This window comes from Helianthus annuus, chromosome 6 (genome assembly GCF_002127325.2).
Source record: "Helianthus annuus cultivar XRQ/B chromosome 6, HanXRQr2.0-SUNRISE, whole genome shotgun sequence".
Taxonomy (NCBI): domain Eukaryota; kingdom Viridiplantae; phylum Streptophyta; class Magnoliopsida; order Asterales; family Asteraceae; genus Helianthus; species Helianthus annuus.
Genome location: NC_035438.2, coordinates 18,921,849 through 18,943,765, shown reverse-complemented (window position 1 = coordinate 18,943,765; position 21,917 = coordinate 18,921,849). Strand labels below are relative to the sequence as shown.

General features: G+C 42.9%; 3 protein-coding genes across 4 annotated transcripts; 1 reads left to right on the top strand and 2 right to left on the bottom strand.

The window, feature by feature from the left end:
• Positions 1-92: 92 nt before the first annotated feature.
• Positions 93-4,743, bottom strand: LOC110864907 (switch-associated protein 70). 2 transcript variants are annotated; one of them, XM_022114073.2, is made up of 10 exons: positions 4,589-4,743; positions 4,385-4,501; positions 3,607-3,668; positions 3,426-3,509; positions 3,316-3,347; positions 3,132-3,213; positions 2,751-2,979; positions 2,438-2,665; positions 1,500-1,792; positions 93-615 (listed from the first exon to the last, which is right to left on the bottom strand). In XM_022114073.2, the coding sequence occupies exons 1-10, from the start codon at positions 4,613-4,615 to the stop codon at positions 279-281; spliced, it is 1,491 nt and encodes a 496-aa protein (XP_021969765.1). In that variant the 5' UTR covers positions 4,616-4,743; the 3' UTR covers positions 93-278. The 2 variants fall into 2 exon arrangements, with proteins under 2 accessions (XP_021969765.1, XP_021969766.1); XM_022114074.2 differs by having other exon boundaries at positions 93-612.
• Positions 4,744-8,394: 3,651 nt separating this feature from the next.
• On the top strand, positions 8,395-10,230 carry LOC118479507. The gene is made up of 2 exons (XM_035974057.1): positions 8,395-9,344; positions 9,447-10,230. Exons 1-2 carry the CDS (start codon positions 8,395-8,397, stop codon positions 10,228-10,230), a joined length of 1,734 nt encoding a protein of 577 aa, XP_035829950.1.
• Positions 10,231-11,273: 1,043 nt separating this feature from the next.
• On the bottom strand, positions 11,274-13,444 carry LOC110864910. The gene is made up of 2 exons (XM_022114077.2): positions 12,118-13,444; positions 11,274-12,049 (listed from the first exon to the last, which is right to left on the bottom strand). The coding sequence occupies exons 1-2, from the start codon at positions 13,389-13,391 to the stop codon at positions 11,491-11,493; spliced, it is 1,833 nt and encodes a 610-aa protein (XP_021969769.2). The 5' UTR covers positions 13,392-13,444; the 3' UTR covers positions 11,274-11,490.
• Positions 13,445-21,917: the final 8,473 nt, after the last annotated feature.

Here is a 21,917-nt window from a genome sequence, read left to right as displayed (position 1 = left end):
CATTATCGTTAGGTGTGTAACGAAGTCACAAACACGATGTTGCCGTTACAGCCTGCAGCATGGGTCAAAATTCTAGTTGAACAAAAATTCAGTCAGGAAAAGAGGGTTTCCCCAAGCTGCATATAAGATGAACAAAGCCTGAAGCCTCAAAAGCCAGCAATTATAAAACTCACACAACTGGCTGTATAAATCATTTTCACAATTCAATTCATCCTGTAACCAAAACAAGTCTCCTCAATAACAACAAAAACATATTTTTCTTGTTACACGCGTAACATCTAAGGCTGATGGTAGGAGCCACTTGCTTGTTCCTGTTGTGTATCGTTCGGCTGTAATAAGGCGGGAATATCCAAACTATTTCCTTCGGTATCAGGCGCAATTTCCCTAACATCAGCTATTCTTGCTTCCGTTGCTTCTATATCATTCCATTCACCGTCGTTAACTGGACGGATTCCTGTTTGATCTACAGATGGAATGTTTCTAGAATCACTAAGGCATGCTTTATCCACGTTATCTTCAGATGGATGCACGTGTTTGGTTAGCGGTTGAGTGTCGCCAGCAGAGCAAGATTCTCCTCTCTCCTCCATCACTTGCTTCGTATTCTCCTCCTGCCTGCTAACATAACAAACGCATCACATCAGCAACTAACACAGGGCTACAAATACAATATAGGTGTCAATTTTGACTCGTTTACTAATGAATTATGTTTAAAAAAATAGCTAGAAACAAAATGGGTATGAGCTGAAAGGGTTCAAAGTCAGTCAACCTGTGTTTTTAATGCATAAAACCTCCTAAATCATTTTGGGAACCAAAATCTAGACTAGGGGTGCTAAACGGTTACAGGTCGTGTTCACGGGTTCAACCCGACCCGAACCCGAACACGACCTGAACCCGAAAATCATGTCATATATATGAACCCGAACACGGCCCGAATATTCGCAGGTTGACCCGAACATGACCTATTCAACCCGAATTTTGTTATTTTTTTCACAAATTTATTTATTATAAGTAAAATTTACTACAATAAAAACACAAATGAATATAATACAATTACATTTAAATTATAAAATCTTATATCATTTTATCTTTTTGAGTTATAATTATGGCATAAAATACGCACCCAATTTAATTTATAATAAAAATGGGTTAAATGGGTCAACTCGCCAACCAGACCGGGTTGACCCGAACCGTTTAGCTAAACGGGTTCGTGGGTTCAACTTGAAACTGACCCGAACCCGTGAATTTCGTGTTAGGTTCGTGTCATAAATTCACACCCCTAACATAGACTATCATAAAAACAATATATTTTTGTAATCATATTTGACACACTAATTGTTTATTTAAAAACCTAGACTACTATTTCTTGTTATCAGATTTGACACCATCGGGTTCGACCCAACCTGCCCGACGTAAATAAAGACCTGTTTTGACCCAAACCCGTTTCGAACATTTAACCAGGGTAGTGAGATGTGGTAAATCTAGCTACACGGTCCACGGACCTTTGAAGTTGTAATTGTAAAATATTAATATATGCCAAAAGCTCTTGATTTTCCTTTCTTGCAGCACTTTCTTTCTCTGTTGCTTCCTTTATTGCAGCTTCGGCCTCTGCATCTTTAGCCCTAACTTTCTCCTCAGCCCTAACAACAGCTCCTTCTAAAATGACTACACGTTCTCTAGCTTTTGCCAGCTCAGATCGCCATAAAAGCGCTTCTTGATGAGATGAGTCGCGTTGCTTCGTAAGTTGCTCTATTTCTTTACTTAACGCCGTCACCTTTTCTTCAGATTCTCTTAGCTATAAAAGAAAACCAGTCATGTATTTGCAAAAATAATCACATGTTTGTATGTTCTGTGTATAATTTGTTGCTTCTACTCATCCTCATCATCATGCTCGGTAAATCCCACCAATAGCAAAGCTAAGGCTAGGGTCTGAGGATGGTAGATGTAGACAGCCTTACCTCTACCCCGTAGGAATAGAGAGGAAGCAAAAGATTAAATACCAATACCAATACCAATACCAATAATATGAGAGGTGGCAAAGAGAGAGAGAGAGAGAGAGAAAGAGAGAGAGAGAGAGAGTATATATATATAGAGAGAGAGACCGGTTAATGTACAAGACCACCTTATCGTGCGACGGTACACGACCACCATACAACGTGCGTAATTATGGTTCACCCAACCCATGTGTAATTATGCAAATAACGTGCGTAATTTAGGTTTAACCCAACCCGTGCGTAATTACGCAAATAATGTATGTACTTATGTGTTGTAACGTGCGTAATTATGCACAGTTAATTACTATTATGCCACTGCGTTCAATTGAAGGCCTGGATTGAGATCAGATGTGTGGTTGAGATGCTCGTGTACGCATCGCACGGTAAGGTGGTCTTGCATATTAATCTTTCTATATATACATATACACACACACACATACACTAACCATTATACTGTAGGACCCGGCTTGTTTTTCCAACTCTTTCTTAAAGTGGTCAACTTCAGAAGTTGCGATCCTCCGTTGCTCATCCAGCATATGAGCTGCAGATGCAGCACTCTCTGCTGCTTCAGCTGTCTCAGTTAACTTTTCCGCTATCTCTTTTATTGTTGAATCCCTAGCACGAATATCTCTTGCTAAATTTTGCAGCTCTTCGTCTTTTACTCTTAATGTTTCCTGCAACAATATCAAACTATCGATCATATTGCCCTTTTACCTAAATATTCATTTATTTTTTTGGTACGGATAAGCTGTTACATACCTTCATGATTGTGAAATCATCCAATGGGGCATCGGGTGTCTTGTTCAACACTGAACCTAAAGCATTTCTCCTTGAAATCTGCATTGCTGCTTCAATTTCTTTGGAAGATTCTAGAGCAGTTGAATTTGCAGCAGTAACGACAGCGGAAACTGTCCCTAATTTTGCGTTACTGTTTCCAGCTAATGAGTTCACTGCCTCTTTATGAGCCCTTAATACCAACTGTGCTGCACTGTTGTTTTGTGTACAGGATAAAAATATATATCAGCAACCTAATTATTCATAATGATAGGATATTTGACCGTAAAGATAATTTATAAGCAATCAGATTAAAAAAAAATAGTTTTAAAAAAGCAAAAAAAAAAAAATCAATAAATAACTCACTGCAACGTTGCCACCCAAGCTCTAGCTGCACCTGGAGTTTCTGCACACAGAAAATATTCTTTTTTCTGTGGTGTTGCAATATCTAATAAATCAAGTTAGGGGCATACATTCCACGGTTCTCCCATATTATTTTAAAAAAGTAAATGACAATATGTAAGTAAACGCGAAAAATAACTGTGGATACAAATAATACAGTTATCATACTTCGGCAGTCCACTGAAAAAAAAAATACGTATAATTAGATCAGATATCATCAAATATCCGACACATGATAGTGATGATCAGTGATCTTACTGAAAGTTAAAGGGTGATGTCATGATTGTGCTATTTGAATCAAACACAATCGTTCCTTTGATATTCAGGTCATTTCTCCTGATTCTGCAGAGGGCTTATAACGGTTAGTAATGAGCACACTTGAACAATAATAATGCCGGATCTTAAAATGAAAGAAAGTAATTGGTGCATAGCATCATACTTGTATTCCATTTTTCCTGTTGTCGGGTCTAGGATCACCCATCTCTCGTTCCATTTCCTTAGCTATTACAAATACAACAGTTGAAGCTAGATGTCAGAATAAACAGCTGAATAACAGTCTGTTGTTTATAATACTATCCATCTTAAACCCGTCAACTAGTCCGTTTTTCGTTTTTTCTTGATTGTTAATTGAGCTAATTTACGTAAAAAAATATAGCTTTTTTTTTGTTGGTAATTATCATTATAACCAGAAAACTTGTTAAGTTACATCAAAACAGAAGGTAGACGGGCAACAAGCTGCGCCGCCAACCCTTTCTGAATTGCAAACCCCAACCTCCCAAACACAAACCCCTGCCCCCTTGGGGTCGAACAATTGCTGTGGATAACCCGTTGAACCCTCGTCAAGAAGTTGATGGCTTCTGGCGCTAGGGAGCCAAAAGTATCAAAGGCAAAGTCATAATCCACAAAGCTTTATAACTCAGTTTCCATAAAATAACTGGATTGATCATCTAATTAAAAACTGATTTTTTTTTCTTCTTCTCAAATTCTATATTAAAAAAAAAAAAAAAAATACATTAAAAAAAAAGTAAAATGAATTCCAGACTGTGAACCAAAACCCTAACTAAAAAAAATTTAAAAGAAAAAAACTCACTCAGATATGATCCAGAGGTACATTAATAAAATAAATCAAACAAGCTTCATTGTCAAATTAAATTAATTTGATTTCAAACAAAACAGAACAGTAGGTAGAAACTAGAAACAAATAAACAATGGATTACCGTTTCAGATCGCTTAAGAAGAGGACCCTGCAAGAGGTGTCGACCCGACCCGGATGCCAATTGTCGTTTAATCTTATCCAAACTGGCCTCTGTAGCATTAACCCCATCTCCATCTCTCTAATTATATATATGAAGTTACAACATCAAATTAGTTTAACTGGAAATCAAAGAATCTTGAAAAAGAGTGCAAGAAAAGAAACTGACCACCGATGAAGACCCATTGGTAGCCATGGTGGTAGAACACAATGATCAGCTGGTCCTGATGAGAATTAAGATTCAGAATGGAAAGATGATCATAGGTTTGAAGGGTGTGTTAGGTTTTGTGATACATGTTTGTTAGTTTGAATAGTAAGTTTGACTTGTACGATACTGAATAGAAAATTATAATTTTGCCATAAATTTACATATTTTATGATAAATTCGATACTGAATAGAAAATTATAATTTGCCATAAATTTACGTATTTTATGATTAAAAAAATTAGAAATACTATATTTTAATAATCCAAACTATTCTCCATTGGTCTTCCAACTTCAAAAATAACCATTTATAGTCCCAACTATTAACATATTCGCCTCCAACGGACGTTGACTAACAAAACTCTAACGACGTTAGTCACCGGTCCCCGGAAAAACGTTTTTGGCCAGCAAAGCCTCCTAAAGGTCTGATCTAAGGTTACAAAGAGGTTTGAGACAAAAATGTTGAGTTTTCCAGGCAAAAAGAAGTTTTCCGGTGACCTAAGTTATTCGGGCTTTTACTAGAAAAATGTTTATAAAGGCCCGGAATCAGGTTACACAGAGGTTTAGGACGAAAAGGTTGAGTTTTCCGGCCAAAAAAGTAGTTTTCCGGTCAAAAACGTTTTCTGGCGAACGAAGACTAACGGCGTGAGGGTTCTGTTTGTCAGGTCCCAAAGGATGTCAATATGTTAATACTTGAGACTGTCAATGGTTACTTTTTAAGTTGGGACTGTTGACGGTAAGAACGAATAGTTGAGATTATTAAAATCAAATATTCCAAAAATTTATAATATTTTTGGTATGTTTGTACATAAGTGTCATGTGAAGTGTCTTTACATGTAAAAATCTTTGTTTTTATTTCTATGAGAAACTTTTATCTGTAATTTTTTTTCATGTGTTAAAAATGTGGGTCAAATTATACTTTAACATTTATGATGATAACACAAACATAAAGCAGATATGCCAAAGTTGGCGAATTTGACAGAACTCAAGTTATACCCACGGATCATCGCATTCTAATTTTCTAAGTTTCTGTAAGGAATATAGCTAAAAACAATGCGGAATGTAAGATCGTACACATTTAAAACAAGATTGAGAATGTTATACAATTGGGTTTTAAGCATGTAATCATAAAATTAGTTAGAGACTAAGGTTTAAACTTGATCGACATCCACAACCTAAGAAGATGTTGATAATTTGATTTTCCATGATATAATATCACTCTACTCCATTGTTTGGGAAACCTTACAAGCATGATTATTGACAGAAATATTAAATCATAGATCTTTTAAATACTTCACTAATGTGATCGTAAATTCCAAACAACTATGAACAATTGATCACATGTAATCGAGCTAAGAATAAAGCTTTATGGATTGATAAAGGTGATTTTGAACAAGTGAAAAGTTTGACGCACCATTATAGTAGAATCAACGCAACATTACCATGTTACACGTCTAAATCCAAACCTACTACAACAACTGGTCTAGCCTTTAAAGTTTGACGCACTGTTGTAATGAGTTATACAGACAGTTATATAATGATACATAAAAACTTACTACAACAATGAATAAAGATTTTAAAGTGTACAAACCTTTGTAATGAGTAGACTCTGTTATATACATGTTAAACCTTTGAAATAACTCATTAGATGCACTTGTTATAATCATTAAACACAACCTTACAGGTTAGGGGTTGACTATTTGTTTGATACACTTTTGTAATGGATTAGACTCATGTCAATTTTGACGCTTACGTATAAATCTTACGAGTCAATACACATGATGATAATGCATTAAACATGCAAAGGGTAGACGCCGTGTAATGAGTTTGACACGCCATTGGGTACCGCTTATAACATCGGATCATTCCTACAGCTGGGTACGCTTGTGGGCCTCCTATTGTTATGGAAATATATCAGCCATCAATAACAGTTTGCTTTGGGGTAACGAGGCCCTGATGTTGCAATCCATACTGGCGATCAATTCGAACTTCTTCGTTCAATCAAATGCAGGTGAATTCTATTATATTTTGCGTTTTAAACTTTGTATTTTACATTCAATTCACTAAGATTTGTGTGAATTTGGGGTTGAGATGAACAAAATTGGACCTTAATACATTCTATTGAAATTATGCATGCCACCTGCTCGATAAAATGTCTGTGTGATCTTGCCTGCTAGGTAGTGTCATTTCGTTGCCAAACCAGTTGGTTGTTTCATGTAGCATCTGAGTGCGATAGTTAAGGGGAGGAACAAGATTGTTGTTGTATGTTATTCAAATACTAATTACAAAATGGTTCGAGATTAAAAATATCATTTGTTGTACCTTTGATGCTGGCAATTTCATTGTGATACAGTTGAGTAAATAACTTGAAGAGGTATGGTCCCAATTCCCTGCCTACATGGCAAGGACCACACCACTTTTGTGCACACAAGGCACCCATGTCACCAGAACCTTCTAGAAGCTTCCAGAAGACATCTAGGCGGTTCATAGCTGGCATCAAAGATGCTTTGCCCAACATAAAGGACAACACGTGTCACCATTGAGAGAAGGCCACATAGGCCTGCGACAATCCAGGGAGCAGGGCTGACGCGACCAGTACGAGGTACCCAGCACAAGCGAATACGAGGACGCCACGTGTACCACTACACCCTCCGCGACAGAGCAGACCAAGAGGATATTCCCCTTGGTCGGACAGCTGGCGCACACCCACAGCTGGCACAGCTGCTTCCTCCTTCTTCACCCTCCGGCTATAAATAGGACCCTTCATCATTCAGATTGAGGATCTTGGCTCTCTTTACTCACTCTATACACACACTGTTTTACTCATCTCAGAGCAGTACTTATTCTCACGCTGGAGCCTGGTTAAGAGGGAAAATCCCCTTTCCTCCTCTTAACGAGACTAACGGTGTTTACTGTTTTGCAGATTTCAGGCCACCGATACGAGCGAGAGAAGAGGCTGAACCCCATAAGTGAAACGACCCTCTTGGTTATCCTTGTGCTAACCATTGTTTCAACATTGGCGCCATCCGCTTTTTTGCAAGACCACTCTCACCTCTTTTTCTCTTCTAGAAAACACTCGTGAAAATGGCAGACCAGAATCATTCACACCCCGCTGACGGAGAAATCTCTTCCTTCGAACTCGTTTCGGACACGGCACACGTCCAACGAGGTCAAAGGAACGAGACCATCCAAGAAGGTCAGCTGAACAACGAGTTTCCATCCATTTTTGGAAGTGCGTCCAGGGCTGCTAGCCAAACCACAACTGGACCCATCTTCCAAACACCAGCAAGAATCATCACTCAAACCACAAACGGGGCTGCTCTCCAACCTCCAACGGGGATATTACACCAAACACCGCCGCCGATGCAGACTGTAAGCCATGGACCAGGCCCTTCTGTGCCATCGGAACAAGCACAACTCAACTATTCTGCACTTTTAGGGCTACCCGAGAGAAAAACTCTGGCTTCCTGGTATGCCGAACAAATGGCGTCCATAAACCTCGTTTATACGCAGCTCAGCGCACAATAAGCCTTGCTCCAAGCACAGGCTAACCAATCAGCATTCGTAACTCCACAACCAAGGTCTCTGAGTACACACACTGCTCAGCAGACAAACGCGTGGAACTTACGACCAGAAAGAGAACCAGTGCAACAGGTCAGAAGACCCAGCATACAAGACACGCGCGATACTTATGCTGAAACAGAGAGCAACTTCGTCCAAACCTCCAACCTACAACGAAGGCCGATCCAAACCCGTTTGGGCGCACGCAACATGAATACAGAAGGGGAAGAAGAGGAAGACGACCCAACTTACAAGGCGGAATCCACAGTGTTCAGCAGACTTCCTCCAGAACACGAGGCATACAAACCTACCAAGCGCGCAGGGTACAACCCCAAAGCAGAACATGATTACACCTTGAGCTATCGTCCTGAGGACATGGCTGAAAATTCAAAATTCATTCCAGAAATCGCGTGCGCGGCCATCGACAAAACGAAGTTACCACACAACGTGGGTAAATACAATGGGTTGACGGACCCAGACGATCACCTCCAGGTGTTTAAAGGTGCAGGAGCAACAGGCGGATGGAACTTACCAACATGGTGCCACCTGTTTGCTCAGACATTCGTTGGCGCGGCGCGCATTTGGTTCGACAACTTACCAGCTGGCAAAATCAAATCATGGGTCGATTTCCGAGAGAAGTTCCTGGCACACTTCTCTCAGCAGCGAAGACAAGCCAGAGATCCAGGTGATTGTCTGAACATATGGAGGAAAGACTATGAAAGCGTAGAAGATTTCATTACAAGGTATAACAAAGAATGTCTAGAGATCGGAGACATACCAGAGAAAATGATGCGCGCACACTTCATGCGAGCGGTCAAGTGCGACGATCTGGTTAAAAGAATCAAAGGGCGAGATGGAGGACCCAAAGACTGGGAAACCTTCATTGAAGCGGCCAAAACCATTGCGCAGACAGATAGGCAACTGACCGGTGACGATCACCGTCAGCGCGCACATAACCATAACGATCGAAACAACAGAAGGGGCAGAAATCAACCCTGGAGGGCTTCTGGGAACAGAGAAAGAAGCCCCCCACGGGACGACGCACGCCATACGATCAATCAGATAGCCCACCGAAAAGAAGTAAAGCGCGAAAATAGAGAAAAACAATGGACTCCATTAACCAAAACACCTTCTGAAGTTTTAGCCACAGAGAACCATCAGTTCAAACCACCATTGCAAATGCGCAACAAAAGGGGTCAAGACCCAAATCTCTTCTGTGAATTCCACAAAGATACGGGCCACTTGACCGATGACTGCTTTAGCTTAAAGCAAGAAATCGAAAGAGCTCTAAGAGACGGAAAGCTCGGTCACTTAGTCAAAGGGGGAAAGCGCGAGTATCGCCAGATACAACGAAGAGATGAAGGTCCAGACAACAAGAAGCTCAGAAAGCTAGAAACTCATATGGTGCAAGGAGGTCCACGGCGACCAAGAAAAAACTACAACAAGCGCGCGCAGGATGATTTATGGCGCGAGAAGCAAGTGGTGTTCCCAGTTGTCAGGGGAGGTCCAAGAGAAAAGCGGCCAATAGTCATTCCAGGGGTGATCGGCCACTACCAAACAGATTACATCTTTATTGATCCCGGGAGCACCGCGGACATCATATATGAACAGTGCTTCAATCAATTCGACCAAGAGGATAAGGCGCGCCTAGAACCAGTCGATTACCCACTAACTGGATTCTGCAACGAGGCCGTCTTTCCCCTAGGACAAATATCGTTCCCAGTGTTGCTTTCCGATGGGAGAAATTCAAGAACCGAAGAAGTCACATTCATGGTGCTACCGGCACATTCAAGACATGACATCCTCTTAGGAAGAGAATCCCAAGAAGATTTCAGCATGATCTGTTCCGCACCACATTCTGCCATAGGCTTCCCAACCGAAACAGGCATTGCGTTGATATACGCAAGCAAAGAAGTGCTAACAACATACGAAATCAGGCCGGCAAAAGCAAGCAAGCCCGCACCGCGCATAGAGGCAGAAAAATGGGTATTGAATAGCGCGTACCCAGAACAAACAGTCACTCTGGGCCCGCAATGTCTGATCTAACGCGCGCGGCGTTAAAGAAATTACTGCATGACAACATGGACGTGTTCGCCTGGACACCGGCTGATATGGTTGGTGTTCCACGGCATATAGCAGAACACCGTCTAAATGTCTCCGAAGAAGCCAAGCCAGTGGTGCACGCCAAACGCCACCTAGGCGGTATAAAACATGATGCAATGAAAGAACAAGTGTTGGAACTGCTAAACGCAGGAATCATCAGGGAAGTTCGGTACCAAACGTGGGTAGCAAGCCCAGTAATGGTAAAGAAACCGAATGGTAGTTGGAGAATGTGTGTTGACTACAAGGACCTGAACAAAGCATGTCCCCGTGACTGCTATGCTTTACCAGACATAGACGAGAAAATAGATTCTTTGGCAACGTTCCGGTGGAAATGTTTTCTGGATTGCTACAAAGGATACCACCAGGTCCAGATGGCTGTTCAAGACGAAGATAAAACCGCATTCCGCACGCCAACGGGGTTATACTGCTACACCAAGATGCCGTTCGGTTTAAAGAATGCAGGCGCCACATACCAACAGTTGATGAACGAAACATTCAGTGACGCCATCGGTAAATACATCGAAGTATACATGGACGATCTGGTGATCATGAGCAAGGAAGAGAGCGCGATGCTGACAAATATTCAGAAGACCTTCAACACGCTGCGCAGCGTGAGCATCAAACTGAATCCAGCAAAGTGCTCATTCGGAATGGAGGAAGGAAAGTTTTTGGGCTTCATAGTCACTAAAGATGGTTTTAAGGTGAACCCAGAAAAGGTCCAGGCCATAGAGAGGATGCCTTCACCAGCAAACGTCAAAGACATGCAAAAGCTCGCAGGACGATTGGCAGCACTCAATCGGTTCCTAGCCAACCACGCAGCAAAATCCTTCCCATTCATCAAGACCTTGCGCAACTGCATGAAGAAAAACCAATTCAAATGGACTCCGGAAGCAGAAAATGCGTTCCGCGAGATGAAAGACTGTCTCATCAAGCTGCCAACTCTTACCGCACCAAACAAAGGAGAGCCTTTGGTCCTGTACCTCTCAGCTATGTTGCACTGGGACGGGTACGGGAACGGGGTACGGGGACGGGTACGGGAACGGGAAACGGCAAAACTAAAAAATTTAAGAAGCGGGGACGGGACGGGTACGGGAATAAAAACATATAAAAAAATAAATATATATTAAAGATAATGTAACACAAAACCCCAAAATAGTTATATATTGATATAAAGTTCAAAAATCCCATATCTTCCACATCTAATCAAACGTTAACAAGCAAATCGCTTTCAAGTTCCGGTTCATCTAATGAAAGTTCAGCAAACTCCAAAATTCCTACATCTTCCATCGAGTCAAAAGCATCTCCACCCACATCCCACGTATTTACAACATCATTAGGGGCCCTAGACAAAAGCCGAAGATTGTTGTGGATGTAAACCAAGTCTTGAGCACGACTTGTAGTCAATCGGTTCCTCCTAAGCGAGTGGATAAATGAATAGGTGCTCCAATTTCGCTCAGCACATGAAGACGAACTTGGTTGTCCAAGTAATTTAAAAGCTAAACTTTGGAGAAGAGGGGTTTGAGCACCAAAGTTAGCCCACCATGACTTGGGTTCCATAGTTTCCATCTTTGTAATACATGTTAAGTCATCAAAAGGACCAGACTTCATTGAAAACAAAGCATACTCATCCAAGACTCTATCATGCTCATCATCATTAGGAAACAATCTCTTAAAACAAGTCTTCCTCTCATCTGAAATTTCGCCATCCCTATGAGGAGGGAGTCTTTTCTTATCCGCAAGTAACCATGCGTCACTATAATATCTACAACATTTAAAAGTAAAAATATAAGTACATAATAGAAACCAAGCATGTAATTGTAAATCATATACCTTGGATTTAAAGAGTGTGCTAAACAATGTAGCGGAGTGTTATTCTTCGTCCACCGAGCCACTAAAACTTGATACACAACATCATAAAAGATACTACGAGTGGATAAGGGACGTTTTTCTTTCTTGTAGATCACGGCCTTCACCTTCTCAATCATTGAATCCCACATCTCATACACCAAATGTAGACATGGTTTGTCGGTGTCACAAAATCTAATCATATCATATATTGGTTCAGTAAAACTAAGAATGTATGATACTTTATCCCACCAATCGTCATCCAAAATCTTCTCTTTAACAGAGTTAGCTTTCACCGTGTCATCCTCTCTATAAGAAGCCCATTCATTACTTATAACCATAGCTTGTAGACCCCGTTTGACAAGTTTGAATCTCTTAAGCATCACAACAATTGAAGCAAAACGAGTATCAGCAACCGAAAGCAATCTAAGAGGTGTAAACTTACTTAAAATGGAGAGTCTCATGTTATGGTTCATGATAAAGTTTTTTATTGCAACCGCATCCATGTGAACTTCTGTTATCCATTTGCATTCATCATATGTTGTTTCATTGGTTTCCACATTCCTTGGTGAACATATATTCTTCAATGCAAGATTAAGCGTATGTACCACGCACGGTGTCCAGTAGATGCGAGTAAACTCACTCGTGACAATCTCTCCAGCCGCCTTACAATTTGCGGCATTGTCGGTGATGATTTGCACAACATTTTCATGACCAACCTCGTTGATAACTTCTTTCATCAGATTAGCAATAAAAAACTTATCTTTGACTTCTCCAAAACAATTAACCGCCTTTAGAAATAAAGGACCATTACTTGAGGTAGCCATGAAGTTTATTAAAGGCTTTCTTGTAGGATCTGTCCAACCGTCACTGACAATAGACACGCCTTTCTCTTTCCATGATAACCTAATCGGTTCCAATAACTTGTGCACATTCTCCTTTTCCTTTTGTAGCATGGTTGTTGTAAGCCTATTATAGTTAGGAGGTACATACCCTTCAATTTTGTTCTCTGCAGCAAACTGGAAAGCCCTATGGTAGTGCGGGTTTCTTGCAAGATTGAAAGGTAAACCTCCAGTATAGAACATCCTTGCTATCTCCTCATCAAGTTGGTCCCTTATTTCCACACCAAAAGCTTTTTGAATAGGATTTGAAGCTGGTTTTCTCCTCTTTAAGGGATTGCCAGCTTCACATGGCAACCCGACTTCTTTCGCTTTTGAATTGTTTTTTTTCTCTTCATAGGCATCTTCTAACTTTTTCATTGCAACTTTATCACTCTGTGTTGCTTTCTTGCAGATAGCAATCCCACTACCTTTTATACAAATCAACAATAAATTTTCAACAACAAAGCCATATCAAGTTTAATAACAATAAAAGCTGGGCCATACACCAATAACAATTAACAATAAAAGCTGGGCCATACACCAATAACTATAAAAGTTGGGCCATAGAGTAACAATAAACAACAACCATACAGTAACATTAATCAACAATAATTTACAACTTAAAAGCTTTCATATTGACTTTAATTTACAACTTAGGTAAACATAGGTAAACAATAATAGTTCCATAGGTATAAATAAGGACAAACCGACAATAATAGTGCTTTCATATTGACTTTAATTTACAACTTAAAAGCTGTAAACAATAATAGTTAACTGTAAACAATAATAGTTCATTAGTTCCTTTCATACCTTTCATACCGAGCAAAAACAATACCTTTCATACCGAGCAAAAACAATTCCTTTAGAAAAAATAGATGTAAACAGTAACACTAAACATCAACCAAAAACAACTAAAAATTAAAAGCTGGTCAAAAATCATACCTTTCATACCGAGCAAGTGTGCTCTAACTCTTGAATACGATCCTTGTCGATTTTCACCACAAACTTTGCACTTGAATTTCCAAGTTCCTCCCGAACCTTGCTTTTCTATTTTTTCCACATAATCCCACAATGGAGGTTCATCCATAGATGATGATGATCCTTGTGTTTCCTCATTAGAACCCATAGTTTTGATTTTTGAAGTTTGAATAGGAAAAGAGAACTAGAGAAGAATAACTGAAGAAGAAAAGGACGATCGGCTGGTTTGATGATATGTAGGGTTTAGAAACTTGAAAATAGGAACGTCGTTTGGTTTCTTTCAATAGGAGGCGGGCTATATTAAGATAGGATTTTAAAATTATCTTTTTTTTTTTAAAAAAAACAAAGGAAACTTCATGGAAACGTTTCCAATCCGTTCCCAGAAACCGTCCCCATGTTATACGCGAATCGCCGCCGTCCCCAGCCTAATGGAAACGTTTCCACGGCGTACCCGTCACGTTTCCGTCCCCATGCAGTCCCCGGGACGGGAGACGTCACCATGTTGCCGTTTCCGTGCTTCCGAGCCTCTCAGCTTCCGAAAAGGCCGTTGGAGCCGTATTGCTGGTCGATCGACAAGGTGTCCAAACACCTGTGTATTACGTGTCCAGAACCTTAACCGACCCAGAAACCAGATACGCAATCATGGAAAAGCTTGTCCTTGCATTGATTCACGCGTCAAGAAGGCTGCGCCGATATTTCGCCAATCACGTCATCCACGTGCTAACAAATTACAATATTGGGAATATCCTAGCAAGGCCAGAAATATCAGGAAGGTTGGCCAAATGGGCGATAGAGCTAGGGGGACACAACGTAGTCTTCAGACCACGACCGTCGATCAAAGGCCAAGTTTTGGCAGACTTCATGACGGAAGTCCCGGATGACAAGGACAGAGAGTGTAAGGCGATGGAAAAAGCGGAGAAAAAACAAACCGAAGAGCCATGGCTGCTGTATACAGACGGTGCATCCAACGAAGATGGGGCAGGCGCGGGGCTACGGCTAGTAAGCCCTGACAAACACGAGTTCACTTACGCCATACGCCTAGACTTCAAGAGCACAAATAACGAAGCAGAGTACGAAGCCTTTCTGGCCGGCTTGCGTTTGGCAATTAAAATGGGAGTCCGACACATTGAGGCACATGTGGACTCCATGTTAGTAGCAGGCCAAATCAATGGTCAATACGAAGCCAAGGGCGACATAATGGCACTCTATCTCAAACAAGCAAAGACGTTGCTGCAAACCTTCTATTCTTACAAGGTGTACCACATAAACCGCAGTGAAAACAAGCCGGCAGACGCCCTAAGCAAGCTTGCATCAACAAGTTTCCAGCACCTAGGTAAAGACGTGCGTATAGAAGTTTTAAGCAACCCATCTGTCCCACTCAGAGAAGTCAACGTCATCCAAACAGGAACCGCGTCCTGGATGACACCCATAATCATGTACTTACAGTCCGGGATACTTCCAGAAAATAAAGCTGAGGCGCGGAAAATCCAGTATAAATCAGAACATTATCAGATGGCAGACGGGATATTGTACCGAAAGTCATATCTCGGCCCGCTGCTAAGATGTGTTGACGCCGACGACGCAAATTATCTGATCCGGGAAGTGCATGAAGGCATCTGCGGTATCCACGCCGGGCCGCGCATGGTAGTGGCAAAAGTAATGAACGCCGGTTACTACTGGCCCGGAATGCACCTCGACGCCGTGAAGGAATTAAGGAAGTGCAGCGGTTGCCAACGGCATGCACCAAAAACCATGCGTCCAAAAAACGAATTGGTACCAGTAACAACCGCATGGCCCTTTCAGCAATGGGGCATAGACATGGTGGGCCCTTTCCCAGAAGCTCCGGGGGCAGTCAAGTTCATCATCGTCGCGGTCGATTACTTCACCAAGTGGGTGGAAGCAAAAGCACTTGCGTCAACCACATCGGCAGTCGTTAAACGATTCATCTGGGAACAAATCATATGCCGGTTCGGCCTGCCACTCCGAATCATCACAGACAATGGTACAAACTTTGCAGCAGATGACCTCGAACGATGGTTCAAGGAACTAAACATTGAACATACCTTCTCGTCGGTCGCACATCCGCAAGGGAATGGTCAAGTTGAAGCGGTCAACAAGAGCATCGTCGATGGCATCAAAGCGAGGCTCGGTGAAAAAAGACGAGGGTGGGTCGATGAGCTACCAAGCATATTATGGGCTCATAGAACAATGCCCAAAACAAGCAATGGAGAAACACCTTTCAGCTTGGTCTATGGGTCCGAGGCCGTGATCCCAGCAGAAATCGGGCTTCCATCTCCGAGAATGCTCTCCATGAATCTGATCAATAACGAAGAAAAAAGGAGGATCGACCTAGACCTCCTAGAAGAACGGAGGGAGATGGCAGCAATCAATGAAGCCAAATACAAATCAAAGCTTGAAAAGTATTACAACTCCAGAGTCCGGATCTGCACCTTCAACCCAGGCGATTATGTCTTAAGGGACAATGAAGCATCCAACGCAGAGAAACCAGGGAAACTGGCTCCCAAATGGGAAGGCCCGTACATCATTGATGAAGTCCTCGGCAAGGGGGCATACAAGCTACGCACCATGAACAACAAAGAGGTTCCACGAACCTGGAATGCCCAACAGTTACGAAAATGCTACATATAAACATGTAATCGTATAGGGCGAATCGCCGACACATTTACTTAATACAAGAAGTGTTTGGCTACCTTTATTTCATGCAAATTTTTTTGTCACAACTGCATTTATTACTTCGGGCGTACACGAAAACATCAATGGCTCGACCATAGGAAACGTTGTAGACCTCCAAGGCTCGTCACAGCCAAGTGAACAGCCGGGTCAGAAACACAACCAAAGCCTACAAAACGCCAAAAAAACATAACTTCGTGCCCACATAAACACGAAAATATCGATAGCAAGGTAACTAAACATTGTAATGCTCCCGAGGCTGTGATCCCAGCTGAGCCCACACAATAACCTGCAACTCGATCACTTCGTATGTCACATACAAGCGCGCATATTCAAACGATAGAATAAAAACGTTGTAATAACACAACATCACCTGTCAGCGCCATCATTCATTCGTAACACCTAATCAAAGTAATTAAACATGCACATATTATGACGATTTCAAAATTTGCATAACCATAAACAAAGTAACAACATATCTGTCAAATACATAACACCACAGGTAAGAAATTTCAAATTGTCTCAAAACAACCATTACAAGCCCATTCAGGGCTATACACGGCACACAGGCCGGAAACTTCTAATCAAGAATGGCTAGAACCAGCACCTCCTGCACCACCATCGCCATCATCTCCCAAAGCTTTCTTTAGTAAAGCTACTCCATCCGCTTTATGAGCCAACTTCCCAGCGGCTCGAACAACAGCAAAATCAAGCATCGAAAATTCCCGGCGCTTAGCAGCATAAGCACCCTCACAATCCTCTTTAAACAACTCAAAGTGGTAATCCTTCTCATTGTTTACAACAGCACACCTACCTTCAGCATACCCATACTTGCGCCCACTATTATAGCCTGCCCCACCCAACTCAAACATATAGCGGGCAAGCTCAGGAGAATGCAAGATACGATCAGCAAGCTGCATGAAAAACAAAGTCGAGCAAGATAGCAGAAATGAATACACAAAAAGCAAAAATAAAAAGGAAGACAGCAACAGAGCAAGCAAAGAACATTACCAATGGAACACCGCGGGATAACAACCACCTACTATCAGCTGAGGCTTCCTCAGCAAGTAGCTCAGACGCACGGCACTCAGCCGTCTTCTCATCAAGAAGACGCTGAGCAGCCTCACATTCCGAAGCCTTCTCCTGCACAAGAAGCTCCAGCTTATCGATCCGCGCAACATACTCCTTCTCTTTCTTCTCCGCAGCAAGACGCGCCTGATGAGCCTCTTCAGCAAGGGCCGTCTTCTCACCAGACAGCCGCACAATAGCATCACGCTGCGACTGCATCTCCGTATTCGTACGAGCACATGCGGATTCCCAATCCTTTTGTTTTTGCTCATTCAACTGCTTTTGCTCTTCGAGCTTCCGCTCAGCCTCAGTAAGCCGCCATTGCAAACCTTTTTGCTCTGCGTTAAATTTTTCTTTCTCTTCAGAAAACGCCTTCTTAGCCTCTTCAAACGCCATAGTTTCTTCTCCCATAGATCGCCATTCGCGAAGAATCTCCTGAGAAGTAGCAAAGAAGTTAACCCCAGCCGTAACATGATCATCTATAAGGGCAAAGCGGCTGCGGTTTTTCTGAAACATTCTCTCGGCAGGAGGAAGGGACAAAGAGAAAAACTCCTGACAATTCTGCAAGTCAGTCATGCGAGAACCCTGAGTAAGGCTCCAACGAGGGACATGAGGCATATCATCGCAAGCCGGATTGCCCCATGAATCATCAGGAACACGTTCAAAGTGCGAGTCCCGCACGGTGCCAGAAGTAGCCCCACCCCCACTAGGAGGACGTTTTGTGTAAATGGTTTGTTGCGGAGTAGTCTCACTGGACTCCATCTCCACTTCAACACCTTTACCCTTATCGACTCCAGCAACATCACCTCCGGTACCGTCGCCTCCAGCAGCGTCACCTCCCTCAAAAATACCTTCAAAAAACCCTTCACCGCCCCTCACAGTGGCATCAACACTATCTCGAGGAGGAGTCAAGCCAACAGTCCTCGAAGGAGGAGAAGTAGGTGGAGTAATCTGAGAAATATCCACCGGTCGCGGCTTCTTGTTAGTCTTGGTTGCTGCCATAAAACTACAATTAATAAAAAGAACCAAAGAAAAGATACCAGAAACGCACGGAAACTAAGTTACCAGGGCGGGTAGCAGAGGCAGCAAATATCTCCTCCAACAAGTTCCCTCGACCCCCACTAAACACACCCAAATCAACTTCAGATTCAGAAGGGGCTGGGGGGGCATCCTTTTGAAGCTTGGCCCTCTTGGCCGCAAGAAAGGCAGCAACTTGTTCATCAAGATGACGTTTATGATCATCAAGAGCTTTCTTCTTCATATGATCAGTCAAAGTGGCCTTATCATCAGGATCTGACCCCTGACGCACCTCCCCAGGGCCTAGGCCAGACAATGTATCAGACACTACCACATAATCTAGATATGGAAGAGTAGAAGGTTGCTTACGAGAAGATCCAGCAGCTCCGCTTTCTTTCTTCTCTTCCCTCCTTCCAGACCTATCAGTCCGTGCCTTCTTCCTCGTCTCCAACTGGGCAGACGGATCAACAGACGCCTCCGCATCATCATCATCCTCAAATCCATGTACCGGCTCAACAACACCACCAGGCGCGGTACCTGCACGCGCGGAATGAGATATTAGATCTTCAACATCTCGGTCAGAACTTCCACTAGAAAGGATAATGACTTCCTCTCGACCGGAGTCAACAAAGTCATCCCAATCACCCTCACCAAGAACTTCATTCGCGTATCTGCTCAAACTAGCGTCGGTAGGATGCAGGAAACAGTCCCGTATCTGTTCCAACCACGTTGGATTGCCATCAGCCTGGATAGCCTCAACCATGGCACCCGCGGATTTAGAGTCCAAGGCATTTAACAAACTGTAACCAACTGCAAAATGGCAACAAAATAAGGACACATAGTAAACATAGAGGGAAATAACCAAAGGGTAAGACACGAAAGAACAATACATTTGCCTTTATGGCTATACGCAGGCTGACCCAGCGGATGTTTGGGCACCCACAGTAAACTCATCCCTGCACCAACCAAAGCCATCTCATCCAGTTGAGAAATCGCAGTCGGCTTTGCAGTTATCTTCCCATACCATTCTTGATCAGCATAATCTGGTAACACATCCACTTTAGGGACCCCTTGACCCACCTGCCTATATGACATATCCGTCGGAATCACACCACGGCGAATGTAAAAAAACTTTTGTTTCCAATCATGAATGCCCTTTATCGGCACCGAACACACCTGAGCAACTCCCATCCTAGCCTGAAAAGAGTAGAACCCGCTGGAATACGAAACGCTGTAGATAGCGTTGAACATCTCAAACGTAGGCTCAACACGGTACGACCTACAGACAAATTCGAAATGGGTAATCCGAGGGAGCCCAATCGCATTTATCTGAGAAATATGGAGCCCATAACCCCTCAAAACAGCAGCAGTGAACTTCGTAATCGGCAACCTAAAATTACCTTCCCGGAAAAAAGCAGCGTACAACGTGATAAAACCAGGAGGGGCATCCAATGCAGTAGATCCAGAAGGAGGGTAACGAGCACCCCACTCAGGACGGAAGTTATGTCCCCTCACAAGCATCTGGAATTCCTCCTCCTTCCAGTTAATCACAGCCTGGTCTGGACCAGGAGGAGCCCTACCTCTATGCTTCCTTTTCTTCTGAGTTGGATTCTTATCAGCCATGATAAAGGTCAAGAAGAAGATGATTTGAAAATGTGAAAGATAGAACAAACAAGAAGAAGATAGAGAAAAATCACACTTAGAATTCGAAAATGAGGGAAGAAAGAGATAACCGCCCCATATTTATACCCATCGCATTTAATGCGATGGGTAGTGGAACGTCAGGGAACAGAAAAAGCGCCCAATAGATGACCGACACGTCACAGGAGAGAGAAGACGTCGGCTCTTTTTTCGGGAAGCATGGGCGACAGGGTCTGCTGATGTGACAGAAAGTCACTGCAAAAGCGACTGTTCGCCTCCGAAAAGACAGGGACGTCAGACGGTCACACCAAACACTTCCCCATAACCACCAAACTTCCAACAGAAGGAAGCACAAGAGAGCCAAAACCCATGCGGCATGCGTCCATTTGGCTCACTTTTTCAAAAGGCCAAAACCCATGCGGCATGCGTCCATTTGGCTCACTTTTTTCAAAAGGCCAAAACCCATGCGGCATGCGTCCATTTGGCTCACTTTTTCAAAAGGCCAAAACCCATGCGGCATGCGTCCATTTGGCTCACTTTTTCAAAAGGCCAAAACCCATGCGGCATGCGTCCATTTGGCTCACTTTTTCAAAAGGCCAAAACCCATGCGGCATGCGTCCATTTGGCTCACTTTTTCAAAAGGCCAAAACCCATGCGGCATGCGTCCATTTGGCTCACTTTTTCAAAAGGCCAAAACCCATGCGGCATGCGTCCATTTGGCTCACTTTGTCACAGAGCCAATAACCACACGGCATGCGTCCACTTGGCTCACTTTATATTCACCAACTTCAACGCGATGCATAGAAATCACAACTCTCATAAGTCCAGAATCCCTCCTAGACGATCAACTCAACTAGAAGGCACACTGGACTTGGGGGACTTGAAGAGGTATGGTCCCAATTCCCTGCCTACATGGCAAGGACCACACCACTTTTGTGCACACAAGGCACCCATGTCACCAGAACCTTCTAGAAGCTTCCAGAAGACATCTAGGCGGTTCATAGCTGGCATCAAAGATGCTTTGCCCAACATAAAGGACAACACGTGTCACCATTGAGAGAAGGCCACATAGGCCTGCGACAATCCAGGGAGCAGGGCTGACGCGACCAGTACGAGGTACCCAGCACAAGCGAATACGAGGACGCCACGTGTACCACTACACCCTCCGCGACAGAGCAGACCAAGAGGATATTCCCCTTGGTCGGACAGCTGGCGCACACCCACAGCTGGCACAGCTGCTTCCTCCTTCTTCACCCTCCGGCTATAAATAGGACCCTTCATCATTCAGGTTGAGGATCTTGGCTCTCTTTACTCACTCTATACACACACTGTTTTACTCATCTCAGAGCAGTACTTATTCTCACGCCGGAGCCTGGTTAAGAGGGAAAATCCCCTTTCCCCCTCTTAACGAGACTAACGGTGTTTACTGTTTTGCAGATTTCAGGCCACCGATACGAGCGAGAGAAGAGGTTGAACCCCATAAGTGAAACGACCCTCTTGGTTATCCTT